Source organism: Carcharhinus amblyrhynchos, chromosome 1 (genome assembly GCF_965287045.1).
Source record: "Carcharhinus amblyrhynchos chromosome 1, sCarAmb.v2.hapA, whole genome shotgun sequence".
In the NCBI taxonomy this organism is placed as follows: Eukaryota; Metazoa; Chordata; class Chondrichthyes; order Carcharhiniformes; family Carcharhinidae; genus Carcharhinus; species Carcharhinus amblyrhynchos.
The window spans coordinates 46426658-46439750 of NC_137324.1; the positions used below are offsets into that span (position 1 = coordinate 46426658).

Below are 13093 nucleotides of genomic sequence, written 5' to 3' on the forward strand. Positions count from 1 at the left end.
GCTTTTTCTGGCAATTTTTCACTCAAGAGGCTCAGTCATATCCTCTGGATCTCCTACATTCCATGTGCTATTCTGAAAGTAACCCTTTAATCTCTATCACTGATTGTCCAAACTCAATAAGCTTCTGCGATTTGCCATTGTGGTGTTAGATTACATTTCAAAGCTGCTTCTTAATGAAATCCCAATGCAACCCTGCAGTGTGGGAGCTAGTTAGGAAAGAGAAGAGAGAAAATAAAAGGTAGAGACAAGAGGGAATGGCTGAAAGAATAACACAAAGGATGAAGTAGAACAAGAGAAATTGGAAAAAAAATTAGAGTGCATGTGAGATAAATAGTTAAATGGAAAACAAAATACAATTTCTCACCATCGTACGTCTACATAGAACTTTGTAGTATTGGTAATCAAACATTTTTAGCTTCCATTTTGTTATTCCAATATATTTTTAGGGGAGTATTAACAAACGATCTTCACAGTCAGAGTTCCAGCTTATTCTGTAACTCAATGAAACATTTTATACACATACTTGGAAGGAGTAATTTGACAAGAAGGTACTCAATGAATGGTAGGACATAGGAAGATCTGTGGAACAAAGGGACCTTGGCATGTTTTTCCACAGACCTCTGAAGGCTGTAGGGTGGTGAAAAAGACATATGGGACACTTGTCTTTATCAGTCGAAGCATCGATTACAAAATCAGGTAAGTCATATTGGAGTTGTATAGAACTTTAATGAGACCACAGCTGGAGTGATGTGTGCAGTTCTGGTTGCCACATTATAGAAAGGATGTGGTTGCACAGGTGAATAGAGATTTACTAGGTTGCTGCCTGGGATGGAACATTTAAGTTATGAAGAGAGGTTGCATAAACTTGGGTTGTTTTTGTTGAAGCAAAGAAGCCTGAGGGGGTGACCTACAGAGTGGATAAAGAGCAGCTATTCCCCTTAGTTGAAGGATCAATCATGAGGGGACATGGGTTCAAGGTGAGGACTTAGACGTTTAGGGAGGATGTGAGGAGAAACATTTTTACCCAGTGGGTAGTGACGGTCTAGAATGCACTGCCTGGGAAAGTGGGAGAGCGGTAGAGGCGGGTTGCCTCACATCCTTTAAAAAGTATCTGGGTGAACACTTCGCATGTCATAACATTACAGGCTACGGGCCAAGTGCTCTCAGATGGGATTAGGTGGGAGTTCAGGTGTTACTGATGTATCAGTATGGACATGATAGGCCACAGGGCTTCTTCTGCGCTGTATGGTTCTATATTCTGTCTACAGACTTCAGATGATTTAAGGGAATGACATTCAATGGGCCAATATATTGGTTATTGCTGTATAATGCTTTACAGTAAAAAGTCTGACAACACCAGGTTTTAGTCCAACCTATTTACTGTGTTCACACCAGTCCAACGCCAGCATACCCACATCATGAATGCTTTACAGGCCAGATTCAATGCCCAGTTTTAGTTAAAGTAGCTAATAATGAAAACAAGATTGGAGGTAGGGGAGTGGGGGGAGAGGAGGCTTGATGGCCTATAAGCTAATACGTGCAAAGATCCAACATAAATCCTACTCCAGTGAATCCTGCCTCCAATCAGATGTATAGCTTGCCAACTCTCCTACTGTAGATTCAGATATCAAAAATGGACACCTGAATGAGGTATTGGTATGGAGTGGCACAGTGGTTAGCACTGTTGCCTCAAAGCACCAGGGACCTGGGTTCAGTTCCAGCCTTGGGTGTCTGTGTCGAGTTTGCATGTTCTTCCTGTGTCTGCATGAGTTACCTCTGGGTGCTCTGCTTTCCTCCAACAGTCCAAAGATATGCTGGTTAGGCTTTTTGGCCGTGCTAAATTGCCCTTTAGTGTCAGAAGGACTAGAAATATGGATTACAGGGACTGAGCCTGGGTGGGATAGTTGTCAGTATGGTCTCAATGGGCTGAATGGCCTCCTTTTGCACAGTAAGGATTCTTTTATGATAGGTAGAAGCAGTTCTCAGTCTGTACCTTCAGTGGAAAAAAAAATAGGAGTCACATGGATCAATACTTAACTTCCATCTAAAGTAACACCACAAGTGCAGAAAAGATTTACTAGGATGCTATTGGGACTTGATGGATTGAGTTAAAGGAGAGACTGGATAGACTGGGACTTCTTTCTCTGGAGCTTAGGAGGCTGAGGGGTGATCTTATAAAAGTCTATAAAATAATGAGGGGCATAGATCAGCTAGATAGTCAATATCTTTTCCCAAAGGTAGGGGAGTCTAAAACTAGAGAACGTAGGTTTAGGGTGAGAGGGGAGAGATACAAAAGTGTCCAGAAGGGCAATTTTTCCACTCAGAGGGTGGTGAGTTTCTGGAACAAGCTGCCAGAGGTAGTAGTAAAGGCAGGTACAATTTTGTATTTTAAAAAGCATTTAGATAGTTACGTGGGTACAATGGGTATAGAGGGATATGGACCAAATGCGGGCAATTGGGATTAGATTGGGCGCTTTAGAAAAAATCAGCAGCATGGCAAGTTGGGCTGAAGGACCTGTTTCTATGCTGTAAATCTCTATGACCTCTATGACTCTAAGTATTTTCTCTCATTTCAGAAGGAAGGAAATACTACAAAAGAATTGGCAGCAATGTAACCCTGCAGTGTGAGACATCTGACAGTCATACTTCAGTGATATGGAGATTTAATGGCCATGTGACTGGTCATAATGAAGACCAACTTCTTCAAGGCACCAACCTCACTCTCCGAAACCTAGATTCAACACATAGCGGAACATACAGCTGTCATGAGAAACACAGTGGAAGGTTGAAGAACCAAGTAACAATCAATGTTGGAAGTAAGTGCTTTTAAAGTGTTTATTTTTTATTGGGATCTATCAAGATGTTGTACCTTTAAAGGAAACGATCTCAGCGTCAATAAATAAGTTTGGAATAATGTGACTGACAAGTCTTGAAAATGAGCTTATGATAGGGGGAAATAATAACTTCAGCAGCAACCATTGAGTGTATTGTCGTAACTTTCACTTACTTTTAGGGCAACATCAGCTCAGCACAAATGCAAAAGGAAACCATGTTAATCCACTTACTTGTGCTTAAACCCACCCACCGATTCCCTGGTGTCTCTAAATATTGGATATTTTGGGATTCTCTGGATAAAATGTTTTTTTATTTGGAAAAATAAATGAAAGTTTAGACTTTCCTTTCAAACTGAGTTGGATATCATCAGCTTGTGTTGGTGTTAAAGACAGATTATGTAAGGATCAGAGCTTTATCTATTGGTATTTATCCCCTTTCAGCGACATGGAGGATTACTCAGCATTTGGCTATTTGAAAACAAAACAAGAATGTTCACTAGCAATACACAGCAGGTCCATCAGCACCCAGTAGAGAAAAAAATCAGAGTCTGCATAGGAATCAGAGTTGTTACAGCGCAGGAGGAGACCATTTGGCCCATTGTGTCTGCACCGGCTCTCCATTGGAGAGAAAATTAACTTGGCACCATTCTCCTGCCTTTTCCCTGCACCACTGCACATTGTTTCCACTGAATTAATCACCTAATGCCCTCTTGAATGCATCGATTGAACCTGTCTCCATCACTTTTCCAGGCACTGTATTCCAGACCTGAAGCACTCGCTGTGTGAAAGAGGTTTCCTCATATCGCATTTGCTTCCTTTGCAGATCACCTTAAATCTGTGCCCACTTGTTCTCAATCCATTTGTGAGTGGGGACAGCTTCTTCCATTACATATTATTAGTCTATCTTTACTCTCTACATCTGCTGAAAAACCTGCCCATTTTTGTTTTAGATGTAGGGTTGGGATCCTTTTTACATGTGCTGTCATTTAAAGAGTTGGAATCAACGTAGTTCCCAATTTGAGCTAATCCTCTGCTTCTCCCATATGAAAACACTGAAGATGTGAAAGGGAAATGAAATAGATTACTACAAATAAAATGAAGATTATGGTTAACTCTAGCATTATTAAAAATAAATTATCAATGGCTTGGCCATAAAGTGCAATAAGGACTGACAATCTAAGATTGTATGATTACCAAAGTATATAAGGGAGGAAAATGGCCTTCTAGGGGAAGTGTTAGTGCTGCAAGAATGAATGGCTAAACTACACTGAAGTTACAATGCTTTTGATGGCAGTAAATTGTGAAAGAATACAGTCCCCATTATAGCAGCAGTGCTTCTGTACTTCATTGGAGTGTCAGCCTGCATTACTCGTGCAAAACCCAGGGTGAAGATATGATTTTCTAATACAGAGCTGAAACAATACCAAGTGGGGCAAGCTGACATTTGAATCTATCATGGGAGCATGGCCTAGACACTACCACAACAATCCACACTTCTACAGCACTCCTTGTGTACGGAAAGATATTTCAGGGATCTTTATTGGCTGAAGAAGAATAACCAGACTTTGGAAGAAGAGAACAAGAAAGAGGGAAAATGAAGGCACAGACAGACAAAGAGAATGAGATTTTGGTGTATTTTGAAAAAGGGAGAGATGTGGCTAAGGGCTGGGTTTGAGGGAGGTTGGTCAGAGAACAGGACATACTAAAACTATGAAAGGTTAAAAAAAATTACAAAGATTTACAAGTACAGCCTCCTTTTGACTAGCAATCATGTCAACTTGGAAACAAAACACTTCATGGGTTTATTGCAATACTGATTGGATGTTTGAAATTTTACTATTAAGTGCTCTGGCCAACTTTATTTTCTTTGACACTGAGAGAGAAATGTGATTCAACTTCATAAAAAAAAATTCTTTTATAAGATCACTGGCGAGGACAACATTTTGTGCCTATCCCCAATTGCCGTTAAACTGAATGGCTTTTGCAGGGGGCGTTGTTGTAGATTTGGAGTCATACGCAGGTCAGACCAGCAGATTTTCTTCACAGGGCATTAGTGAACCCGATGGATCTATACAGTAATCAATGATCGTTTCATGGTTGCCATTACTGAGACTAGCTTTCAATTCCAGATGTATTAATTTAGTTTAAATTCCACCAGCTGCCACAATGTGATTTGAACCCAAGTCTCCAGAGTATTAGCCTAGGCCTCTGGATTACTGTTCCAGTGACATTACCCCAACACCACTGTCTCCACCTGGATATATACTTCAATAATGTATGTTTTTATTTGTATAAAAGAATTCTGAGCTCAGTCGCTGTGTATCTACAATGGAAGCTATAGATACTGCAGACTAAATGTTATCTCATTATGCCTGGCCCATTATATAGCTGCAAGCCCTTATTCATAAAGTTGATGGCTTAATCCTCCTTCGTCTATCAGTATTCTTGGTGTCATCCTGTGCTCTGACTCCACATAGAATTCCCACTGCTCCATTGCAAAAACTCTCTCCAAACATTTATTTTCTTCTCAAGATCGTTTAATTCTCGAAGCCCTATTCAATTGAAGACTTGTGTACTGCACCCTTATCCAGCAATATTTTTCTAAGACTCCTCTGATAACCCTTAAAACGATACAAGTAAAAGCTTTTCATTAGATAGATGATCCCTTTTGCTTTTCTAGCCTCTAACCTTTCCCTACTATGGATGAGGGTAGATTGGGGAAATATAACAAAAAGGCATCTTACTAAGTCTGAGCATTCTGCTGAACTATCTTTGGTATCTGATGAATTTTTACTTCAAACCTACTAAGTTTCACCCTTGAAGGGTATCACCCAAAGCAAGCAAATTAGATTACAGTCATGTCCACTTATATACAAATCCAGCACACTTAAGCAAATAGACTTTAAGTCAACATTGCTGATAAGTGAATAGAAAATGAAATAGAATCTCGTATTCTACATGAACTTTTGTACTCACTCCTGTTGACTGAATCACTTTGTTTGTTTGTTCTTAGTAAGTTGATATTTTTTGAATAGATAAGTCATATTACCACATCTTCAACTCATAATGATATTCAAGTTCTGCATGAAGCATTGCTTATACTATTTTGAGTGATAAATCCAGCAAATTAAAACTAGCATGACACAGTTTGCATTTTTGGAAATTTTCTATTGTATTTTTGTGAGTACAAGAATTGTGCAACAGGATATTCTTTCTATTAATTCATCATAGTACACGCAAACCCTGGATAAGTAGATAATACTTGGAAGGAATTGACTTTAAAACATTAATCCCAGCATTATTCTGAAATAAGCCATATTGCTACCAACTCAAAATTTGCTTTATTGACCAACTTTGGTAAAGAGTCAAGGACCATAGTCCAGAACAACATCAAAGTTGAAAACAACAAGTAAGAAGATAAGGTATATTTAAAAATAGCTTTTGGAAGACTCCAAGCTAAGGTTTTAAAAGCTTGTAAACTGTAGGACACTTGTTCTCGATTTGGTCAATGCAATTACAAAACTATTGCACAATAACCTCAACTGTGAGCCAGCACATAGCTTCAAAATGGGAACATGTGAGTCCTTTTAACTGATAATACGGTATCATGAGAGGCACCGTGGAATATACATTTACGGTATGATCTTTAGCAGCCAATCACACTACGCTCCCACTGCAATGAAGTCAGAGAATTTGGCGCCCAGCCAAATCCCCCTTCACTGCTGCGGGATAGGAAAATCCCACTGGCATGAATGGCTGTAACATTCATTACTTTCTTTATTAATCCATTTTGATTTAAATTATGGATTTGCATTTTGGCTGGAATTCTCCCATCCTGTCCACAACTGGAATTCTAGCAGATGGGGGGGTGGGGGGGTGGGGGGGGAGCGGTGGTGTGTGGTGGTGGCGGTGCACCATGTGAAAGTCCGTTGAAGTCAGACAGGAATCTCCAGTTTTCAGGCCAGAGAATCCCGCCCAGTGTCATAAAGATACTGAGTCGGGATTTCAAACCACTCTTGATTTCAGTGGCAGACCCTTATTAAAATTATGTGTAAATTTAATAGGAGATTAAGGATAAGATAGAGAATAATGAGGAAAATTAGAGAATGATGGAGAGGAAAAGTAGAGAAGAGGACAGAAGGAAAATGCAGGACAAATATGTTAGTGTCACTTTTATACTCTGGAAAATGATGCAAATGGGAGCCAAGTACTGTTGCCTGCTTGGATCAATATTAAGTTGGGAAGCTCCACAAAAGATGTGCTGTTCACTGGCTTCCCAGTTTCAACATGATTTTATAGATTGGAGCTGACAGTTCTCTTCAATCAGTGAAATGTTAATCTGACATTTTTTGGCACATGCTTTTTAGCTGGTACCTTTGTATTGCAGTCACAGCCCATCCTGACTACAATAAGGATTAGGCCTTAGTTGAAAAAGAAGACTCCACAGAGACATGATAGGCCAAAATGCCTCTTCCTGTCCGTAATTTCTAAAATTCAGTCACACCACTACTTCCAAATAGGTTCTGATAAATAATTGGCCGAAAAAGTCGATCTTCTTCCACAGTTCCATCTGAATCCCAATGCTGGTCTATCATTACCTCACTACATGCTCAAGATTTGCCTTGCTTACCCTTATGGGGACCACCAATGGATAATTCTCCTGTGATCAAATGTAACTGGGAAGAGGTGGCAGATGACCCAGGTTTCCTATGAATTTCTCCCTGGGTCATTGCATTTGGGCTGCTCCAGTAAAGGTCGCATTAGGCACTTTTTGCCATTCCCTCACATTCACCAAGTCTATCTATGGCACTTCCCTTCCTCAACTTTCTGTCTCCATTTCTGGTACAGGCTCATTCTTACTACAAGCCTTACCCTGTCTTACTGCCTGCAGCTAGAACAAAATGTTGGTGTTTTAAGCAGGTTCATTTTTTTTTATATCATGAGTGTTTCAAACATCAGAGCAAATCTGTTGGAGTAATAATGTCAGTAGTGATTCTGAGGTATCTTCCTGGGGTGAGGAGGCTTTTGATTCACCTTTGCTGGCCTACTGAATCCTTTGTCTGATGCAGGCCTTTCATTAGAACATTTAATCCTCTTATACCCTTAAGAATAATTTTGACTCAACACCAGGATTCTTTGAACTTACTCTTGCCCTGTGAGCTAAAACAAAAAACAAAGAACAAAACAGCCCGGGAAATAGGCCCTTCGGCCCAGTGAGCCCGCGCCGCCATTTTAACATTGAGTCCCCCCTCCACTCATGACCCTTGTCTATGCTGACAGCATTCCACATTGAGGGAAGACTAATTTAGGGACAATTTGTTACACCAATCAGCCTAATAGCACATCTTTGGGGTGTGGGAGGAAACCGGAGCACCCGGAGAAAACCCACGCAAGTACGGGGAGAATGTGCAAACTCCCACAGACACTGGCCCAAATCCATGTGTCTGCACAGCAAACAGTGATAGTCACGGAGCTGTCGTGTTGCCCAGCATCTGGTCCAGTTTAAGCATACACTAACGACGTGAAGTACTAGGCTATTCTCGAAACAACCAAGAGCAGCCCTCGTACGACCCATCATGTGTATGCCCCTTGGCTCCTGAACCTTATTTAAAACAGTCTCCTGTATCCCTCCATCTCCATCCCGCTCATGTGCCTGTCTAAGTAACTCTTAAACAACTCCAAGCTGCCTCTTGAACCCACAAATCCTGTCAAGGACTAATCTAGCATAGGTAATAAACTCTGACCCATTTCCTCGGCTTAGGATTGGAGAATATGCAGAGGACAGCATGAACGTGCATTGATGAGATCTCCTCTTTATATCTATTTTGGCCTGATCCCACATAATAAGCAGGATCTTGTGTTCTCATTGGTGGCAACTTAGAGGTGGAAAGGGAATGCCTTTGGGTGGGATGGTGAAATACTCGAATCATGCCTGATCATTTATTCTTTACTCTGGTCATCCAAACCCTCTGCCCCTCTATCCCTCGCCCGCATGGCCTCAGAGTTATCCACTTCTTCCTCAAACATCCCCATTCACTGCCAGCACCCACCCTTTTCATTCAACTCCGCTCACTTCTCCAAATAAATTTGATTTGATTTATTATTGTCACATGTATTAGTATGCAGTGAAAAGTATTGTTTCTTGCGTGCTATGCAGCCAAGGCATACCATTTATAGAGAAGGAGACGAGAGAGTGCAGCCTGGTGACATACTGGTAATGTTGCTGGACTTGTACTTCCAGGGTTCAGGCTAATGTTTTGGGAACATGATTTCAAATCCCACCACGGCAGCTGGCAGAATTTAAATTCAATAAATAAAAAAATCTGGAACTTAAAGCTAGCATCAGTAATGGTGATGATGAAATTATTCTCAATTGTAGTAAGAAAGAACCTATCTGGTTCACTAATGTCCTTAAAGAAAAGAAACTGCAATCCTTATTTGGTCTGGCCCACATGTGACCCAAGACCCATCAAGCATAATGTGTTGACTCTTAACTGGCCTCTGAAATGGCACTTTAATGGCAATTAGAGATGGGCAACAAATGCTGGCCTTGCCAGTGATGCCCACATCCCATGAAATAACAGAGAGAGAATCTTAATAAAGCGTCCCATCTCTCCATGTCAGGTCACTTAAAGCCAGAGTCAAAAGACAACAAACGTGTGTTTGATCTGTCAGGATCGCTTTCCCGCATTGAAGTCTTTAACTCATTCCCATATTTCCATCATAACTGTGTTTCTTTTATTTTTCCTTTTCCTTGATGTAGTTTGTTATATAAATTCTCCATATGGCCAAACCCCTGTTTGTTACAACAGTGGTTCTATCCTGAGATTAGCATATAAAAATTGTACTGTTCTGGGTTTTTGAAAACTGTAATGCTCTCTTTCTTTTCTCCACAGCGGCAAATGCTGAATTTTGAGATTCTGTTTTTCAAAGACTTTGATGTGGTTGCATTCTGTGCTTTTTTTTCTTGTTTAACTACACTACGTGCCACTTGCACACTGAGTCCAGAAGACCGTAAGAGATGTGTAGTGTTACAATTTATGAGAGTTTTCAACTTAACTAGCTTTCCAGAGGTACTTCTTGACTTGTTTGTTAGCTCATGGGCTCTGCAGTGTCTATTATTACTTTGTTGATGTAAAGAGTTGCAACATGACTATTAGTAATAGAAAAGACATTAATCTAACTCAACTGTTTTTTGCATGTTCTTAATAAAATCTAGTGTGCAATATAAAATATCATAATGATGACAGCAAACGTGGAAGAGGTTTACAAGATTATGGCAGGCTTGGAGAGAGTGGATTGTCGGAGTCTTTTTCCCAGGGTCGAAGGCCAATTAATCAGAGGCATAGGTTGAGAGGAGGAAAGATTTAAAGACATGTAAGAGGCATGTTTTTCACAGACAGGGTGGTGAATACCTGGAACGTGTTGCTGGTGGAAATAGATTGTATAACAACATTCAAGAGGCATCTGGATAGATACATGAATAGGCAGGGAATAGAGGGATATGGACCATGTAGAGACAACGAAAAGTAGATTACAGAGACATGCGTTGGTATAGACCTGCTGGGCTGAAGTGCCTGTTCCTGTGCTGTACTGTTTCTTTTCTTTAATGAACTGTGAAATGCCAGAGCCTAAAAACTCCTACCATGTTGTTGTGCCAGCCTTGATATCCAGGCCTTGACCTCCACCATAGGTTACAAGCTCATACAAATATCACACAGAAAAGAATGAAACCTGGGTAAATCCAAACTGTAGTGACTTATTGTCACATGTTTTGGGATACAATAAAAAGTTTTGTGTGAGATTCGCTGAAGAAAATTCTAAGTGTTGAATTTGTGTAAAAACAGGAATGAATGCAGCTGTTTTTGTTTCAGTGGGGATTTTCAAAATGAATTTCCCACACTCTTGTGCTCTGCAGAGTGCCCTAGCATGAATCTCATTAAAAATCTGTGTGAGGGGCAGCCTACTCCCACTGGAGTGGCCTGAGCATAGCGCTGAGTGGAGATCGGGGCATGCACAGTAGCCCGGTACTGCCGGTCTCCCGATCGTTGGCCAACTTCGCAATCTCGCATTGCTGTCCCTCCGATTTTCATCCCCCGATCGCTGGCTTCCAGGGCATGTGTGAGCCAGTCACAACCTCCATCCCCCATTTCCACTCCCCCCCCCCCCCCCCCATCCCGATCATTGGCTTGTCACCACCGAGCAAATATGGCAACTGTGCCCTGCCGCCGCCTCCGTCCCCCCTATTAGACACCGCTCCCTTGGCAGTGCCCGATGCCTGGTAGCCACATTGGGCATTGCCCTTTGGGCAGTGTCAGAAGGCCAGATGGCACTGCCAAGCTGGCAATGCCTGGGGGTGTCCATCTTACCCCTGACCCTCCATGCCCTCACTTCACCCCAGCAGGGTTGAGCCATCAGCTTCCTGCTAGTGGGGAGCTATTGTATACCCTGCTGGACTGAAACTCTCCTGTTTTGGGGCAGAGGGGTGGGGGAGGGTGGGCGGGGGGGCTAGCAGGCCCAGAGACTTCAGATAGATTCAAATGAACAATAAGCATTTAAATTAATTATGCAGCTTTGTGCCAACTTCTATTGCGAAACTGATGGTGCCAGAAATCCAGCAGCTGGAGACCATGGAAGTCGTGGCACTCATGCGGGAAGTCTGCCAAATGGCCTCCACCTGAGGCAGCCCAGTAGGATGGGAGAAACGCAGTATTGTTTCTTGCACGCCGTAAAGACAAAACATCGAGTACATTGAGGAGAGGGAAAGAAGCGGGTGCAGAATGTAGTGTTACAGTCAGAGAAAGATCAACTTAATATGTATATGATAGATCCACCCCAGCTTTCCCTCCTGTTGCGCCACTCTGCAAAAAAAAGTGGGAAAATTCCACCCAATAAGACAAAGTGGACAAAGCTTTAGGCACATTTTTAAAAATTGCTACAATTAATTGTTACAATTCATAGTGTTACCAATGATGTAACATAATTGGCATCAGATAATTAATGAACTGTCAGTTAGATCAATCCTTCAGGATAATCAAACATTAACTGATGAAAATCAAATTCTATATCAGACCCAATCATTTAATATTCCGGTACTTGTTTTGATTACAAAAAAAACCTTTATTTGGTGGGGGGAGGCTGATTGGGGGCAGCGTTGAAGGGAACAATTTCAGAAAATGCATGTGAATTTTATTTCTTTCAAAAGGAACCACATTTATCAAATACTTGAAGCCTGATCTGTTGCGTCAAAATAAAGTTAAGGTTGTACAAAGGGAAGGAACAGGATGGAGAGGAAAGATCAGAAAAGCCATATTAATGTTTTTCAAAACCTACTATTTTAATAATGGTGTATTGATGTGCAATGACAATGTAACATGAATGTGGGTGATGGAATTGACATATGAGTAGGAAATTTTCAGTGCCATGGTTTTCCAGCTGAAACCTTAAGAAGCAACAATTGGCTGGACCATGGGAGAAGAGAATTCCCTGAAGCTACCAGCTGTCTCAATGTTATAGATTTTAAAATACCAATTTCCTGTTCATTTTTGTATAATTTAATCCTGTTGTAAGTAGTAAAATAAGTTGTTCTGTTGTAGAAGTTTATTTAGGTTAAAGTACATCAGCGAGCTACAACTGACCTGAATTTGATATATAAATGCTGAGTTTATATTCCTCAACTTCTGCCTCAAGGATGAGATTGTGTTACACAAGAAGTAACTAGTAACATGTAACAAAGAGTGGCTGGCAATGGATATATAGAAGTGTGTTGAAGATTGTGGATAGATGGGTGGACTATAAATGTAGTATGAAGTTTGCCCTGCGTTTGCATCAGGTCAGCAAAAATGAAGGTGCAAGTGCAGTTTTTGTGATGAACGAGGAGATGATTTGAGAGACAGAAGAAGTTAAGTTGTGCCCAAATGTTCTTGACATTCGCACCAAAGTTTTCCAGGGTGTTGTTTCAAGATCCATTATTCTTTCATACTTCACATGTTTTGTTATAGTTAATCTCATTCTACGCAAAACAAACACAAGTTGGTTGTTTATTGAAAATTACTGTTGCATTTAAAGGAAGAAGGGAAAGCAAAATCTTGGGTTCAGCTTAAAACTTTAGGGGATGCAGTGCGGATTCAAAGCTAAACTGTGCAAAGCCCTTTGACAGTCACAAAATCCTTTGGAGATGAGTAATTGCAAGGTGTGGTGTTTGTAGCAAATTGGAAGTATGCAAAATGTTTGTTTTTTAAGTAGTTGATGTATTCAGA

At 40.9% G+C, this 13093-nt stretch overlaps 1 protein-coding gene across 6 annotated transcripts in view; it reads left to right on the forward strand.

Annotated features, from left to right (window-relative positions):
• cntfr (ciliary neurotrophic factor receptor) overlaps nt 1-13093 on the forward strand; it is a 403342-nt gene that overhangs the window by 237847 nt on the left and 152402 nt on the right. For 5 of the 6 annotated variants that reach the window (XM_080217324.1, XM_080217485.1, XM_080217569.1 and 2 more), the window contains one exon: nt 2577-2816. In XM_080217324.1, the coding sequence (XP_080073450.1) occupies nt 2577-2816 (240 nt within the window). The remainder of the gene's footprint in view (nt 1-2576; nt 2817-13093) is intronic. The other variant, XM_080217401.1, reaches the window with a different exon arrangement.